This window comes from Macaca thibetana, chromosome Y, assembly GCF_024542745.1.
Source record: "Macaca thibetana thibetana isolate TM-01 chromosome Y, ASM2454274v1, whole genome shotgun sequence".
NCBI classification, from domain to species: domain Eukaryota; kingdom Metazoa; phylum Chordata; class Mammalia; order Primates; family Cercopithecidae; genus Macaca; species Macaca thibetana.
This window is the reverse complement of record NC_065599.1, coordinates 12224472-12242338: the sequence shown is the minus strand read 5'-3', so window position 1 is coordinate 12242338 and position 17867 is coordinate 12224472. Positions and strand designations below refer to the sequence as shown.

Sequence of the window (17867 nt, the reverse complement as noted above, 5' to 3'; positions counted from 1 at the left end):
TTCTGTTCCTCCCGCCTTGTGCAGTCCTGCCAAGGCCACCACCCCCTCCCACCAGTTTCTGAAGCTGTTCCCAATTGCTTCCCTCCTCTGCCACCAGCCCAAGGAGTTTTTCAGAATGACCCCAGCCGGGCGCGGTGGCTCACGCCTGTCATCCCAGCACTTTGGGAGGCCATGGCGGGTGGATCGCCTGAGGTCAGGAGTTCGAGACCGGCCTGGCCAACATGGTGAAACCCCATCTCTACTGAAAATACAAAAATTAGTCAGGTGCGGTGGCGGGTGCCTGTAGTCCCAGCTACTTGGGAGGCTGAGGCAGGAAAATCGCTTGAATCTGGGAGGTAGAGGTTGCGGTGAGCTGAGATCTCGCCACTGCACGCCAGCCTGGGTGACAGAGCGAGACTCCGTTTCAAAAAAAAAAAAAATTAGCTGGACACGATGGCAGGTGTCTGTAATCCCAGCTACTGGGAGACTGAGGCAGGAGAATCACTTGAACTCGGGAGGCTGAAGCGGGGGAATGGCATGAACCCGGGAGGCGGAGGTTGCCGTGAGCCGAGATCGCGCCACTGCACTCCAGCCTGGGTGACAGAGTGAGACTCCATCTAAAAAAAAAAATAAAAATAAAAATAAAAGAAAATGATCCCATCCCCCCAGACTGAAGGTGGAGGGGAGGTATTGCGGTTTTTTAAATTTTTTTTTAGAGATGGAGTCTCGCTCTGTGGCCCAGGCTGGAGTGTGGTGGCCGGATCTCAGCTCACTGCAACCTCCACCTCCCAGGTTCACGCCATTCTCCTGCCTCAGCCTCCCGAGTAGCTGGGACTACAGGCGCCGCCACCTCGCCCGGTTAGTTTTTTTTTTTTGTATTTTTTAGTAGAGACGGGGTTTCACCGTGTTAGCCAGGATGGTCTCGATCTCCTGACCTCATGATCCACCCGTTTCGGCCTCCCAAAGTGCTGGGATGACAGGCGTGAGCCACCGTGCCCAGCCGGTGTTGGTTTTTAAGGGGTTGTTTTCTTTGTTTTTTATTTCTGTTTTTATTTTAGTTTACTTGAAGTTCTGGGATCCATGTGCAGAACATGCAGGTTTGTTATGGGGGTAGACAAGTGCCATGGTGGTTTGCTGCATCCATCAACTCGTCATCTAGGTTTTAAGCCCTGTATGCATTAGGTATTTGTTCCGATGCTCTCCCTCCCCTAGCCCCCCACCTCCTGACAGGCCCCGGTGTGTGATGTTCCCCTCCCTGTGTCCATGTGTTCTCATTGTTCACCTCCCACTGATGAGTGAGAACATGCGGTGTTTGGTTTTCTGTTCCTGTGTGAGTTTGCTGAGAATGATGGTTTCCAGCTTCACTCATGTCCCTGCAAAGGACAAGAACTCATCCTTTTTCATGGCTGCATAGTATTCCATGGTGTCTATGTGCAATATTTTCTTCATCCAGTCTATCATTGATGGGCATTTGGGTTCGTTCCGAGTCTAGGTTTTAAGCCCCACATGCATTAGGTATTTCTCCTAATGCTTTCCCTCCCCTAGCCCCCACCCCCCGACAGGCCCCGGTGTGTGACGTTCCCCTCCCTGTGTCCATGTGTTCTCATTGTTCACCTCCCACTTATGAATGAGATCATGTGGTGTGTGGTTTTCTGTTCCTGTGTGAGTTTGCTGAGAATGATGGTTTCCAGCTTCACTCATGTCCCTGGAAAGGACAGGAACTCATCCTTTTTCATGGCTGCGTAGTATTCCATGGTGTCTGTGCCACATTTTCTTCATCCAGTCTATCACTGATGGCCATTTGGGTTGGTTCCGAGTCTAGGTTTTAAGCCCCACATGCATTAGGTATGTGTCTTAATGCTCTCCCTCCCCTAGTCCCCACGCCCCCGACAGGCCCCAGTGTGTGATGTTCCCCTGCCTGTGTCCATGTGTTCTCATTGTTCAACTCCCACTTATGAGTGAGAACATGCGATGTTTGGTTTTCTGTGTCTGTGTGAGTTTGCTGACAATGATGGTTTCCAGTTTCATCCACGTCCCTGCAAAAGACATGAACTCATCCTTTTTCATGGCTGCATAGTATTCCATGGTGTCTGTGCCACATTTTCTTTCTGCAGTCTATCATTGATGGGCATTTGGGTTGGTTTCAAGTCTTGGCTATTGTGAACAGTGCCACAGTAAACATACGTGTGCATGTGTCTTTATAGTAGAATGACTGATCATCTAAAGGGTTATTTTCTACAAGTGATAAAATTACTTAGAACTGAATGCTTAGTAATACTGGGAAGACCTAAGTAAGATTGTATCAGTCTCTGGGTTGCAACATTGTCACCCTCATTTTGTAAGATGTTACCCTGGGGAAAAAAAGCTGACCCAACTGTGCCAGTGTGTTTGTATTAATTTTTTTTTTTTAATTCAGATGGAGTCTTGCTCTGTCGCCCAGGCTGGAGTGCAGTGGCACGATCTCGGCTCACTGCAACCTCCGCCTCCCGGGTTCAAGTGATTCTCCTGCCTCAGCCTCCCAAGTAGCTGGGACTACAGGTGCCGCCACCACACCTGGCTACTTTTTTTTTTGTTTTTTGTTTGTTTGTTTTGTTTTTGAGATGGAGTCTCATTCTGTCGCCCAGGCTGGAGTGCAGAGGCGCGATCTCAGCTCACTGCAACCTCCGCCTCCCGGGTTCAAGCAATTCTGCCTCAGTCTCCCGAGTAGCTGGGACTACAGGCACCTGCCACCACACCTGGCAAATTTTTGTATTTTTAGTAGATATGGGGTTTCACCATGTTGGTCAGGCTGGTCTCGAACTCCTGACCTTGTGATCTGCCCGCCTCGGCCTCCCAAAGTGCTGGGATGACAGGCATGAGCCACCGCACCCAGGCTGTTGCCATGATTTTCTTAATACCATTCTTTTCTCTAGCCTACTTAATTGCAAGAATGCAGTATAGCTTACATAGAGCATAACAAATATGTATGAATTAACTGTTTATGTTATCAGTAAGGCTTCTGGTTAACAGTAGGCTGTTCATTGCTAAGGTTGGAGGAGTTAAAAGTTACACTTGGGGCCGGGCGCGGTGGCTCACGCCTGTCATCCCAGCACTTTGGGAGGCCGAGACGGGTGGATCACGAGGTCAGGAGATCGAGACCATCCTGGCTAACACGGTGAAACCCCATCTCTACTAAAAAATACAAAAAATTAGCCGGGCGAGGTGGTGGGCGCCTGTGGTCCCAGCTACTCGGGAGGCTGAGGCAGGAGAATGGCGTGAACCCGGGAGGCGGAGCTTGCAGTGAGCTGAGATCCGGCCACTGCACTCCAGCCTGGGCGACAGAGCGAGACTCTGTCTTAAAAAAAAAAAAAAAAAAAAAAAAAAAAAAAAAAAAGGTTACACTTGGATTTTCTTTTCTTTTTTTTTTTTTAGACAGAGTCTCGCTCTGTTACCCAGGCTGGAGTGCAGTGGCACAATCTCGGCTCACTACAACCTCCACCTCCTGGATTCAAGCAATTCTCCCGCCTCAGCCTCCTGGGTAGCTGGGACGACAGGAGCCCGTCACCACACCCGGCTCATTTTTGTATTTTTAGTAGAGATGGAGTTTCACCATGTTGGCCAGGCCGGTCTCGAACTCCTGACCTCAGGCGATTCTCCTGCCTCAGCCCCCCAAGTAGCTGGGATGACAGGTGCACATCACCACACCTGGCTAATTTTTGTATTTTTAGTAGAGACGGGGTTTCACCATGTTAGCCAGGCCGGTCTCGAACTCCTGACCTCAGGTGATCCGCCCGCCTCGGCCTCCCAAAGTGCTGGGATGACAGGTGTGAGCCACCGCGCCCAACCCTATACTTGGATTTTTGACTGCAGGACATGGCAGTGTCTGTAACCCCCACATTGTTGAGGAGTACATTCTGTATCAACACATCTTGTTTGTAGGTTAAATATATCCAATTAAAAAAAAAATAAGGAAGCGGTTAGCCGTGAGGTGACATCAAGTTGACAACCCCATCGTTTCCAACGTCCTTTTCTGGGCGTGGTGGCAGGTGTCCGTCCTCCCAGCTACTCGGGAGGCTGAGGCAGGAGAATCGCTTGAACCCGGGAGGCGGAGGTGGCGGTGAGCCGAGATCGCGCCACTGCTCTCCAGCCTGGGCGACAAGAGCGAAAAGTCCATCTGAAAAGCACAAAAGAAAACCTGTGTAGGAGACTTTGGTGGGGCCTGGGTGCACCCCTAGCCTCCTGGGCTGCAGTCAACGTTTCAGCGTGTCTGTAGACAGTTGACAGGAGACACCTGGGCCCCCAAGCAGACTTCAAGGGTTGGTGGAAGCAAAAAAGAAAGAAAGAAAAAAAAAAAAAAAAAAAAAAAAGAGGTACAATGCCCGGTTGGTTGAAGCCCAGGCGTCCTAATGAGTCAGGGTTTCATCACAGAGGAGATCTCAGAGGTGTCTGCTGTGACTTTGGTTGCTCAAAGCCACTGGCCCAGGGGAGACCTTGACCCTGTGATTCACAGAATGAGGGAGGAAGGATGCTGGCGGGGAGCGGTGGGCAGCCCAGGGGTGGGGTGGGGTCAGCAGGTCGTCCAGGAAAGAGGAAAAGCTTTGAAAGCTGTTGGCCTCTGCGGGGACTTAGGGAGGTGGGTCTGACTTCCGGCCTTTTTTTTTTTCTGGAGGGAAACGGTCACATTAACATATTGCAGAGCCCTCCCCACCCGATCCAGGGGCACAGGCACGTCCAAAAGCCACCAGCCCCTGAGGCCACCGTGGCCTCCTGAATCGTCACCGCAGCACCAGGCCAGGGGGATGGCCCTGGTTTAACACAGAGAACTGCAAAGCGGGGCCAGGACCTCACACTCCCTGTGGGTGGGGTAAAGGCTCCCTCAACCCCCATCCCCGCTCACAGGGACCACAGCAGGTGGGGAAGTTACAGCCGGGGTAGAGGCACCCTGGGAGGGGCCCCCAAAGCCTTGGTTCTCTCTCCTTGCCATCTGGGGAGGCCTCACGATAAAACAGCCCCTGAGAATTCCAACAGCAAGACCATGACCCGGTTCAGGCTGCCCGCTTGGAGATTTTGCTCAAGTTTCTTGCCCCCCTCCCTCCCTCCCTCCCTCCCTCCCTGTCTCCTTCCTTCCTTTCTTCCTCTCTCCTTTCCTCTCTCTTCCTCCCTCTTTCCCTGTCTCCTCCCTCCCTCCCTGTCTCCTTCCTCCCTCCCTCCTTCCCTGTCTCCTTCCCTCCCTCCCCTCCCTTCCCCCTTCCTCCCTCCCTCCCCTGTCCCTCCTCCCTCCCTCCCTTTTTGTCTCCTCTTCCCTCCCTGTCCTCCCTGTCTCCTCCCTCCCTCCCTCCCTGTCTCCTCCCTCCCTCCCTGTCTCCTCCCTCCCTCCCTCCCTGTCTCCTCCCTCCCTCCCTCTCCTCCTCCCTGTCTTCCTCCTCCCTCCCTCCCTCCCTGTCTCCTTCCTCCCTCCCTGTCTCCTTCCTCCCTCCCTTCCTTCCTTCCCTTCTTTTTTCTTCCCTCCCTTCCTCCTTCCTTTCTTTCCTCTCTCGCCCTGTCTCCTTTCCTTCCTTGATTTCCTTCCTTTTTTCCTTCCTTCCTTCCCTCCTTCCCTCTCTTCCTCCTTCCCTCCCTCCCTCCTTTTCTTCCTTCCTTCCTCCTTCCCTCTCTCTTCTTCCCTCTGTCCCTGTCTCCTTCCTCCATCTCTCTGTTTCCTTCCTCCCTCCCTCCCTTCTCTTCTTTTTTTTTTTCTTTTCTTGTTGTTTTGTTTGTTTGTTTTGTTTTTTGAGACAGAATCTCGCTCTGTCACCCAGGCTGGAGTGCAGTGGCACCATCTCAGCTCACTGCAACCTCTGCCTCCCGGCTTCAAGCAATTCCCCTGCCTCAGCCTCCTGAGTAGCTGGGATCACAGGTGTCGGCCACCACGCCCGGCTAATTTTTGTATTTTTTAGTAGAGATGGGGTTTCGCCATGTTGGCCAGGCTGCTCTCAAACTCCTGACCTCATGATCCATCGCCTCAGTCTCCCAAAGTGCTGAGATGACAGGTGTGAGCCACAGCACCCAGTCAAGGTCCCCATTTCTATAAAATAAGAAATTAGCCGGACGCGGCCGGGCGCGGTGGCTCAAGCCTGTAATCCCAGCACTTTGGGAGGCCGAGGCGGGCGGATCACAAGGTCAGGAGATTGAGACCATCCTGGCTAACACGGTGAAACCCCGTCTCTACTAAAAAATACAAAAAGCTAGCCGGGCGCGGTGGCGGGCTCCTGTAGTCCCAGCTACTCGGGAGGCTGAGGCAGGAGAACGGCGTAAACCCGGGAGGTGGAGCTTGCAGTGAGCGGAGATCGCACCGCTGCACTCCAGCCTGGGCGACAGAGCAAAACTCCATCTCAAATAAATGAAAAATTAAGTAAAATAATGATAAATAATAAATAAAAATCACTATAAGTGCAACCATGGCCCCCACTCCTTGCCAGAGACACGCACTGAAAAACAGAATCAGGGCTGGCTGATTGATTTTTGAGATGGAGTCTGGCTCTGTCGCCCAGGCGGGAGTGCAGTGGTGCGATCTCGGCTCACCGCAACTTCCACCTCCTGGGTGGAAAGGATTCTTCTGCCTCAGCCGCCTGAGTAGTGGGGATAACAGGTGTGCACCATCACGCCTGGCTACGTTTTGTATTTTTAGTAGAGACGGGGTTTCACCATGTTGGCCAGGCTGGTCTCGAACTCCTGACTTCAGGTGATCCACCGGCCTTGGTCTCCCAAAGTGCTGGGATCACAGGTGTGAGCCACCGCGCCTGGTCTCTCTCTGTCTCTCTCTCTTTTTTTTTTTTTTTTTTTGAGAAACAGTGGAAACTCAGGGTCATTGCCCCAAATCACAGTTTCTCACTTCTCTGCCTCCTCCCACGGCCGCGTAACGCCAGCGCCTGTGTGTGTTGTAACGGGAGCCGTTCTGAGGTAAAAGCGTGGGGTAGTTTTGCCTCGTCATCCCCTTGTCATCTCCACGCTTCTGCCTAGGACCTGCCTGGCACCTCCTCCTGCATTTCAAGTCCCCCTGCGTCCCCGCCTGTGCCCGTCTCCACCCTCTCCTTCCCAGGCCCTTGTTTCCCCAGAGCTGGTGGGCGATGCCCCACCCAGGTTGATGCATCAGAGTCAGCCTCTGCCCAGAACGCCAAGGGCATGGCGGCGTCGAACACGGGTGCCTCCGCACACGGGCCCAGCTGTGTCCTCAGCTGCAGGCCGTCAGGGTCTCACCGTAGGACTTTGATGTGCTTTCTTCTTCTGTGAGTCCACCTGTCACCCGTGTCTGCCTACAGCAGGGTCCCAGACCCAGGGGGACCCCAGACCGAGCCGTCTGTGCTGGGAATGGGCATTGCACGTCCAACGCCGCTCATTTCAGAAATGCCTGAATTCTCAACATGTGACTTCTGGGCCGGGCGCCGTGGCTCACGCCTGTCATCCCAGCACTTTGGGAGGCCGAGGCGGGTGGATCACCCGAGGTTACGAGTTGAGACCAGCCTGGTCATCGCGGTGAAACCCCGTCTCTACTAAAAATACAAAAATTAGCCGGGCGTGGTGGTGGGCACCTGCAATCTCAGCTACTCAGGAGGCTGAGGCAGGAGAATGGCGTGGACCCGGGAGGCAGAGGTTGCGGTGAACTGAGATCGCGCCACTGCACTCCAGCCCGGGCGACAGAGCGAGACTCCGTCTCCAAAAAAAAGATGTGAATTCTGAACCTGTAGGAAAGGAGTCTATCCCCTGGGGGAGGCAGGACTTTGACCACCCAGGGAATGGGTGCTGTGGGTGCCTCGGCTGAACAAAACAAATGAGCACAAACTGGACAGCTTAAAACAACAGAAATTTATTCTCTTGCAGTCCTGGAGACCAGAGTCTGAGATTCAGCTTTCTCAGGGTCACACTCCCTCCCGAGGCTCTAGGGGAGGCTCCTTCCTGCCTCTCCCAGCTCCCGGGGACTCCAGGTGTCCCTGGGCTTGTGGCCGCATCACTCCAGTCTCTGCCTCCGTCTCCACGTGGCCCTCTCCTCTGTGTCTGTGTGTCCTCTTCTGTCTCTTAGAAGGACACCTGTGATGGCATTTTGCATGTAAGGGCCATCTGCATCAGGACGAGGTAATCTGTGTCTGTGTGTCTCCTCTTCTGTCTCTTAGAAGGACACCTGTGATGGCATTTTGCATGTAAGGGCCATCTGCATCAGGACGAGGTAATCTCCAGATTGACCTTAATTACATCTGCAAAGGCCTCTGTGTCTCCCCTTCTGTCTCTTAGGACACCTGTCATTGGATTTAAGACCCACCGTCATCCAGGAGGATCTCCTCTCACACTCCTTCACTTAATTGCATCTGCAAAGCCCCCATTGCTGAATAAGGCCTTATTCCAGGTCTGGGCGTTAGGACACGGACAGATCTTTCTGGGGCTATAGTTTAATTCACTACAGCTGTATCTAGTTCCCTCTGGAGGCTCTAGGGGAGGCTCCTTCCTGCCTCTCCCAGCTCCTGGGGGCTCCAGGCGTCCCTCGGCTTGTGGCTGCATCACTCCAGTCTCTGCCTCCGTCTCCACGTGGCCTCCTCCTCTGTGTCTGCGTCTCCTCTTCTATCTCTCAGAAGGACACCTGTCACTGCCTTTAGAGTCCATCGTGCTCCCAGAAAATCTCATTGGAGTTAATTATATCAGCAACAACGCTCTTCCCAAGTAAGGTCAGCTTGTGAGACTCCAGGTGGACGTCAATTTAGGGGGCGGTGGGGAGAGAGGTAACTCACCCTAGAACAGCAGTGGAGAGAGAAGAAGCTGGGGCAGGGCCGGGCTCCATGGCTCACGCCTGTCATCCCAGCACTTTGGGAGGCCGAGGTGGGCAGATCACTTGAGGTCAGGAGTTCAAGACCAGCCTGGCCAACATGGAGAAACCCCATCTCTACTAAAAACACAAAAAATTAGCCGGGCGTGGTGGGCAGACGCCTGTCATCCCAGCTACTCGGGAGGCTGAGGCAGGAGAATCGCTTGAACCTGGGGCAGAGGTTGCAGTGAGCGGAGGTCGCGCCACCGCACTCCAGCCTGGGGGGGAAAAAAAAAAGGAACCGGGCTGCAAGGTGGGGGCTCCAGGGAACGGCTGAGGTTGGGCTGGAATTGAAAAGGGTGCCAAGAACGAGAGAGTTGATAAATTCAGAGGGAGGGGAAAGGGTGTCTGGCACTGTGTGTGCTGAGCAAACAAAAATAACAGATTTTAGCGTTGGAAAGGGAAGCCGGGGACACGTCGGTGGGTGCCCCATTCGGGGCTGGACTTTACAAAGAGCTTTTTTTTTTTTTTTTTTTTTGAGACAGAGTCTTGCTTTATCACCCAGGCTGGAGCGCAGTGGCGCCATCCTGGCTCACCGTAACCTCCGCCTCCCGGGTTTAAGCAATTCTCTTGCCTCAGCCATGGGAGAAGCTGAGATTACAGGCACCTGCCACCACGCCTGGCTAATTTTTGTATTTTTACTAGAGACGAGGGTTCCCCATGTTGGCCAGTATGGTCTCGCACTGCTGACCTCAGGTGATCCACCCGCCTCGGCCTCCCAGAGTGCTGGGATGACAGGCGTGAGCCACCACACCTGACCACTAAGATATCTTTTATTTATTTATTTTTTTTTCTGAGACAGAGTCTTGCTTTATCACCCAGGCTGGAGTGCAGGGGCGCCATCCTGGCTCACTGTAACCTCCGCCTCCCAGGTTCAAACTATTCTCCTCCCTCAGCCTCCGGAGAAGGTTGGGATTACAGGCACCTGCCACCATACCTGGCTAATTTTTGTATTTTTACTAGAGACGAGATTTCACCATGTTGGCCAGGATGGTCTCGAACTCCTGACCTCAGGTGATCCACCCGCCTTGGCCTCCCAAAGTGCTGGGATGACAGGTGTGAGCCACTGCACCTGACCACTAAGACATCTTTTTTTTTTTTTTTTGAGACAGGGTCTTGCTTTATCACCGAGGCTGCAGTGCAGGGGCGCCATCCTGGCTCACTGTAACCTCCGCCTCCCAGGTTCAAACTATTCTCCTGCCTCAGCCTCCGGAGAAGGTGGGATTACAGGCACCTGCCACCATGCCTGGCTAATTTTTTTATTTTTAGTAGAGATGAGATTTCACCATGTTGGCCAGGCTGGTCTCGAACTCCTGACCTTAGGTGATCCACCCGCCTCGGCCTCCCAAAGTGCTGGGATGACAGGTGTGAGCCACCGCACCTGACCACTTTTTTTTTTTGAGACAGGGTCTTGCTTTATCACCGAGGCTGCAGTGCAGTGGTGCCGTCCTGGCTCACTGTAACCTCTGCCTCCCAGGTTCAAACTATTCTCCTGCCTCAGCCTCCGGAGAAGGTGGGATTACAGGCACCTGCCACCATGCCTGGCTAATTTTTTTATTTTTAGTAGAGACGAGATTTCACCATGTTGGCCAGGCTGGTCTCGAACTCCTGACCTTAGGTGATCCACCCGCCTCGGCCTCCCAAAGTGCTGGGATGACAGGTGTGAGCCACCGCACCTGACCACTTTTTTTTTTTTTGAGACAGGGTCTTGCTTTATCACCGAGGCTGCAGTGCAGTGGTGCCGTCCTGGCTCACTGTAACCTCTGCCTCCCAGGTTCAAACTATTCTCCTGCCTCAGCCTCTCGAGAAGCTGGGATTACAGGCGCCCACCACCATGCCAGGCTAATTTTTGTATTTTTAATAGAGATGGGGGTTTCACCTTGTTGGCCAGGATGGTCTCCATCTCTTGACCTCAAATGATCCACCCGCCTCGGCCTCCCAGAGTGCTGGGATGACAGGCGTGAGCCACTGCACCTGGCCACTAACGTATCTTTAATAAGATCCGTCATCTGAGGCCGGGAGCCACCTCCCCTGTCTGGGCACAGGGAGGAGACACAGGCAGGAGCCCCTGGATACCAGCATTCACCCCTCCAGGGCTGAATTTACTCTGTCAGGAAGTTGCCCAATCCTGCTTGAATAGCTATAGCCTGAATTCTAATTATAGCAAACAGAAACACTGGCAGAAAAAAAAAAATGAGAACGGGGAACATGACAAGTTTCAAAGAAAGAATCTTTCAAGGAAAGTCTGCCGCGGGTTACGAACCTGCTGACCCCGGGATCCCAGCCCGTGGGAGAGAAAGGGGGTCTCTGACGGCCCCCTCCCCACTGCCAGATCCCCATTGGGTCTGACTTTCCGGGGTGGGGCCCCGGCTGGAGCTTATAAAACAGCTCAATCTGGGAGGACAACGTTCGGTTTCTCTTCGGGGAAGCTGCTTCTAGCACACACAGGGAAAATATCAGAAACATCCTAGAGACTACACCTTTCGTGCTGTTTCTTCCACACAGGACTTGGATCTGCATTTAAGGTACGGCAAGCAAGGGAGGCGGTGGATGGTGGGTTCCTAAATCCGTCCTGGCAGACACGGGGCATTCACTGGCACCGAACCGGTTTCCGCTGAGACCTGCCGTCCGTGGGTACCACACGGCACGTTCAACGGCCCGGTACCAAAGAGGGATGCTTGCGATCTCATTCATCGTTGGTAGGTGGCTCGCGTGCTGGAAGCCGTCATGTCATCTCAGACGCCTTGGGTTGAGAAAGGTGATAGCGTTAGAAGTAATGTTACTGTGTTTTCCGGTTTTTCGGCGTGCTTGCTAGAAAAATGTAAACACCCACACGTGCCTAGGGTTCTCTGTTTATTAGAAAGCCCGGATTCTAATAAACAGAGTTCTCTGTTTATTTAGAAAGCTAGTGAAAGAGCTCACGCCCAGGGTGGGCTGACTGCCAGCCGGGTAGCCGTTTTTGGGGCTGGGACCCCAGTCTTTTCATGCCGTTCTCAGTGGTTTTCAAAGGCTGGTGGGACTCAGAATGTCCCAGATGGCTGGTGAAACCTCAGGTCCCTCCTCGCAGCTTTATTCACAGTGGCCAAGAGGTGGTGTGAGCCCTCATACCCATCTATAGATGAATGAAGAAATATAATGTGGCCCATCCACACAGTGGAATATTACGCAGCCATGAAAAAGGAACAAGCAGCTTTATTCACGGTAGCCAAGAGGTAGAGAGAACCCTCATACCCCTGTATAGATGAATGGAGAAATATGTGGTCCATCCACACAGTGGAATATTACGCAGCCATGAAAAGGAACAAGCAGGTTTATTCACAGTAGCCAAGAGGTAGAGAGAACTCTCATACCCATCTATAGATGAATGGAGAAATATAATGTGGTCCATCCACACAGTGGAATATTACGCAGCCATGAAAAGGAACAAGCAGGTTTATTCACAGTAGCCAAGAGGTAGAGAGAACTCTCATACCCATCTATAGATGAATGGAGAAATATAATGTGGTCCATCCACACAGTGGAATATTATGCAGCCATGAAAAGGAACAAGCAGCTTTATTCATGGTAGCCAAGAGGTGGAGACAGCCCTCATACCCCCATCTATAGATGAATGGAGAAATATAATGTGGTCCATCCACACAGTGGAATATTATGCAGCCATGAAAAGGAACAAGCAGCTTCATTCAGTGGCCAAGAGGTGCTGTGAGCCCTCATACCCCTCTATAGATGAATGGAGAAATATAATGTGGTCCAAAAGGAACACAGCCATGAAAAGGAACAAGCAGCTTCATTCAGTGGCCAAGAGGTGCTGTGAGCCCTCATACCCCTCTATAGATGAATGGAGAAATATAATGTGGTCCATCCACACAGTGGAATATTACACAGCCATGAAAAGGAACAGGGCTTTGCCACAGGTGGCAATGTGGGTGAACACTGAGGACATCATGCTTCCTGAGAGAAGCCAGATACAAAAAGATACATAGTGTCCGTACGATTGCATTTATTCCCTATGTCCAGATACAGGTAAATCCACAGAGACAGAAAGTGGATGAGTGGTTGCCAGGGGCTGGGTGGGGGAAGCACGGGTCTTTAATGGACCTGGGGTCTCCTTTTGGAGTGACGACAATGTTCTAGAAGATAGAAGTGGTGGTGTGTTTTTTTTTGTTTTTTGAGACAGAGTCTCACTCTGTAGCCCAGGCTGGAGTGCAGTGGCGCGATCTCGGCTCACTGCAAGCTCCGCCTCCCGGGCTCAAGCCATTCTCCTGCCTCAGCCTCCTGAGTAGCTGGGACTACAGGCGCCCACCACTACGCCCGGCTAATTTTTGTATGTTTAGTAGCAATTTTGCATGTTTAGTAGAGTAGTAGAGATTCTGTATGTTTAGTATGTTTCGTATGTTGGTCAGGCTGGTCTCGAACTCCTGACCTCGGGCAGTCCACCCCCGCCTCCGCCTCCCAAAGTGCTGGGATGACAGGCGTGAGCCACTGCGCCTGGCCAGTGAAAATATTGATCAATAAATGTTAAGAGCACAGATGTCCCAACGTTCTCCGGTGTCTTCCTGGACCACAGCCCCTACAGGCGAGTGTGACTGTGCGTGGTGTGCCCAGCACACTTTGGACCGTGTGGCCACTGTGGGCACTCACCCCCTGGTCTCTTGGCTGAGCTGAACACAAACTCTGTCCGAATGGAGACTCTAGATACCGCCTGTTGCCTTGCAAGGCCTACTGATGCTAAAGCCATTTGGTTCTTTAAAAGATGGTAGGCTGGGCGCGGTGGCTCACACCTGTCATCCCAGCACTTTGGGAGGCAAGGAAGGGAGGTTTGCCTAAGGTCAGGAGTTCGAGACCAGCCCGGCCAACACGGTGAAACCCCTTCTCTACTAAAAATACAAAAATTAGCTGAGTGTGGTGGCGTGTGCCTCTAATCCCAGCTACTCAGGAGGCTGAGGCAGGAGAATGGCTTGAACCGGGGAGGTGGAGGTTGCAGTGAACCAAGATCGCGCCACTGCCCTCCAGCCTGGGCGACAGAGTGAGATTCCGTCTCAAAAAAAAAAAAGAAAAGAAAAGAAAGAAAGAAAAAAGAAAGAAAAATAAAGAGAAAAGAAAGCTATCACCCCACAGTACGGTGTAGGAGAACCAGCCTGTCTGGGACATCGGAAACAGTTCCAGCCCAGGAGGCTGAGGCCCTGCACCCCTTTGTTACCGTAACTGCAGCCACTTAAGAATTTCTGTCTGCGTTGACTCATAATTCTAATTAAACTTCCTTCCACTGCTTTGTCATCTGAGTTTCCCGCTGTGCCCCAGGGGATGAGTTTTACTGGTTTGTGGATACAGCCGGAGCCAAGAACGGACTGTCCGGTTTTTTTTTTGTTTTTTTTTTTTTTTGAAACGGAGTCTCGCTCTGTCATCCAGGCTGGAGTGCAGTGGCGCGATCTCGGCTCACTACAAGCTCCGCCTCCCGGGTTCAAGCGATTCTCCTGCCTCAGCCTCCCGAGTAGCTGGGATGACAGGCACCTGCCACCGTGGACTGGTTATTTTTTGTATTTTTAGTAGAGACGGGGTTTCACCATGTTAGCCAGGCTGGTTTTGAACTCCTGACCTCAGGCGATCCACCTGCCTCAGCCTCCCAAAGTGCCGGGATGACAGGCGTGAGCCACTGCACCCAGCCGGTAGAGGTTCTTTCAAAATGGAAAGGCTGACACACACACAGATGCATACACACACAGAAATGCACATACATGCACACGTATACACTCATGCAAACACCTTTGTACACATACATTCACACATGCATGCACATAAATATGCACTTTTAGGCACATGGAGGCACGCACACAGGCAGACTCATGCGTGTATACTGGTGTATGCACATGTGTGTATGCATGGAACGCACGCACAGATACATATGCATGAAAACACACACACACAGCCGGGCATAGTGGCTCACACCTGTAACCCAGCACTTTGGGAGGCCAAGGCAGGTGGATCACCTGAGGTCAGGAGTTCGAGACCAGCCTGGCCCACATGGCGAAACCCTGTCTCTACTAAAAAATACAAAAGGTTGGCTGGGTGCAGTGACTCACACCTGTAATCCCAGCACTTTGGGAGGTTGAGGCGGGCGGATCACCTGAGGTCAGGAGCTCGAGACCAGCCTGGCTAACATGGTGAAACCCCGTCTCTACTAAAAATACAAAATTAGCTGAGTGTGGTGGTGCCTGCTTGTAATCCCAACTACTTGGGAGGCTGAGGCAGGAGAATCGCTTGAATCAAGGAGGCAGAGGTTGCGGTGAGCCAAGATCGCGTCACTGCGCTCCAGCCTGGGCAACAAGAGCAAAACTCCGTCTCAAAAAAAAAAAAAAAAAAAAAAAAAAAAACAAAAATTAACTGGGCGTGGTGGCAGGTGCTTGTCATCCCAGCTACTCAGGAGGCTGAGGCAGGAGAATCACTTGAACCCGGGAGGCGGAGGTTGCAACGAGCCGAGATCTTGCCACTGCACTCCAGCCTGGGAGACAGAGCGAGACTCTATCACACACAGAAAAGAAAACACACAGACACGTATGTGTGCACCCAGATACACGCGGGCACACAAATGTACACAGATGGGCAGGCACACAGCCACGTATGCTTATAGACACGTGTGCACAGGCATGCACGCGGTCATGTGCAAACGTGCAAACAGACATGGCCAGTCCCCGCTGCCTGGCTCTCCGTTCTCCTCCAGCAGGCACCTCCGTCCTTCCCGATGACCCTCCTTTGGCTGACGCTGCTCCTGGTCGCCACGCCCTGTCTCCTGCAAACCAAGGAGGGTAAGGGCTGGAGAAAAAAATCGACCGTGGAGGGTGGGGGGGACAAACGCACAATGTCACCTGCTGTTCTTCGGGGAGACTTTCCACGTTGAGCTCATGGCAGAGTCTCGTGCGGCGGGTCAGGAATGACTCGGAGACCTCCTTGTACCCGTCGCCAAGTTCCCTGTAACGCAGCGTCTGGCACAACGGCAATACGATGTCACAGGCAGGCACCTGATGGTGACACAGACGCCATGTGAGGTCTTTGGATGAAAGTCGCACGCTGGGATCCGGAGTGCCAGTTTACCAAGTTTCAGTTTCCTGCACGGTTTATGTTATGGTTTTTTTTCTTTCTTTTTTGTTTTGTTTTGAGACAGAGTCTCACTCTGTCATCCAGGCTGGAGGGCAGTGGTGCGATCTCAGTTCACTGCAACCTCCACCTCCCGGGTTCAAGCGATTCTCCTGCCTCGGCCTCTCGAGTCGCTGGGATGACAGGTGCCCGCCACCACGCCCGGCTAATTTCTGTATTCTTTTTATAGAGACGGGATTTCGCCATGTTGGTCAGGCTGGTCTCGAACTCCTGACCACAAGTGATCCACCCGCCTCGACCTCCCAAAGTACTGGGATGACAGGTGCCCGCCACCACGCCCGGCTAATTTCTCTATTTTTTTTTTATAGAGACAGGATTTCGCCATGTTGGTCAGGCTGGTCTCGAACTCCTGACCACAAGTGATCCGCCTGCCTCGACCTCCCAAAGTACTGGGATGACAGGTGCCCGCCACCACGCCTGGCTAATTTCTCTATTTTTTTTTTTATAGAGACGAGATTTCGCCATGTTGGTCAGGCTGGTCTCGAACTCCTGACCACAAGTGATCCGCCTGCCTCGACCTCCCAAAGTACTGGGATTACAGGTGCCCGCCACCACGCCTGGCTAATTTCTCTATTTTTTTTTTATAGAGACGGGATTTCGCCATGTTGGTCAGGCTGGTCTCGAACTCCTGACCACAAGTGATCCACCCGCCTCGACCTCCCAAAGTACTGGGATTACAGGTGCCCGCCACCACGCCCGGCTAATTTCTCTATTTTTTTTTTTTAAGAGACAGGATTTCGCCATGTTGGTCAGGCTGGTCTCGAACTCCTGATCTCAGCTGATCCACGTGCCTCAGCCTCCCAAAGTGCTGGGATTACAGGTGTGAGCCACCGTGCCCGGCCTTTTTTTCATTCGTTTTTACTGTCTGCTATTGCAGCAGTTTCCTTTTAGCTTGAATTTCTTTTCATTTTAATTTGCTTTTCATTCTTTAACTTTTTTTTTTTTTTTTTGACACAGAGTTTCACTCTTGTTGCCCAGGCTGGATTGTAATACCGTGACCGTGGCTCACTGCAACCTCCACCTCCCGGGTTGCATTGATTCTCCTGGCTCAGCCTCCCAAGTACCTGGGAATACAGGCGCCCGCCACCACGCCCGGCTAATTTTTCTGTTTTTAGTAGAGACGGGGTTTCACCATGTTGACCAGGCTGATCTCGAACTCCTGACCTCAGGTGATCCACCCGCCTCGGCCTCCCAAAGTGCTGGGATTGCCAGCGTGAGCCACCGTGCCCAAGTGTGTAATCCCAGCACTTCAGGAGGCCAAGGCAGATGGATGATCATGAGGTCAGGAGATCGTGACCAGCCTGGCTAACATGGTAAAACCCCGTCTCTACTAAAAATACAAAAATTAGCCGGGCGTGGTGGCACACGCCTGTAATCCCAGCTACTCGGGCGGCTGAGGCAGGAGAATTGCTTGAACCCAGGAGGTGGAAGTTGCAGTGAGCCAAGATCACACCACTGCACTCCAGCCTGGGCGACAGAGCACTTTGGGAGGCCGAGGGGGGCAGATCACGAAGTCAGGAGATCAAGACCAGCCTGGCCAACATGGTGAAACCCTGTCTCTACTGAAAATACAAAAAAATTAGCTGGGCATGGTGACAGGTGCCTGTAGTCCCAGCCACTCAGGAGACTGAGGCAGGAGAATCTCTTGAACCCGGGAGACGGAGCTTGCAGTGAGCCGAGATCGCGCCACTGCACTCCAGCCTGGCGACAGAGCGAGACTCCGTCTCAAAAAAAAAAAAAAAAAAAAAAAAAAAAAAAAAAAGTCTGAGCATGGTGGCGTGCACCTCTCGTCCCAACTACTTGGGAAGATCCCTTGAACCCAGGAGGTGGAGGTTGCGGTGAGCTGAGATCGTGCCATTGCATTTCAGCCTGGGAGACAGAGCGAGACTCTATCTCTAAATAAATAAATAAATAAATAAATAAGTAA

At 52.4% G+C, this 17867-nt stretch overlaps 1 protein-coding gene across 3 annotated transcripts in view; it reads left to right on the top strand.

Annotated features, from left to right (window-relative positions):
- Positions 1 to 11032: 11032 nt before the first annotated feature.
- The window catches only part of LOC126947139 (interleukin-3 receptor subunit alpha), a 39201-nt gene continuing 32366 nt past the window's right edge, over positions 11033 to 17867 (top strand). For 2 of the 3 annotated variants that reach the window (XM_050777765.1, XM_050777763.1), the window contains exons 1-2: positions 11033 to 11313; positions 15507 to 15591. In XM_050777765.1, the coding sequence (XP_050633722.1) occupies positions 15528 to 15591 (64 nt within the window). In that variant the 5' untranslated portion in view covers positions 11033 to 11313; positions 15507 to 15527. The remainder of the gene's footprint in view (positions 11314 to 15506; positions 15592 to 17867) is intronic. The other variant, XM_050777764.1, reaches the window with a different exon arrangement.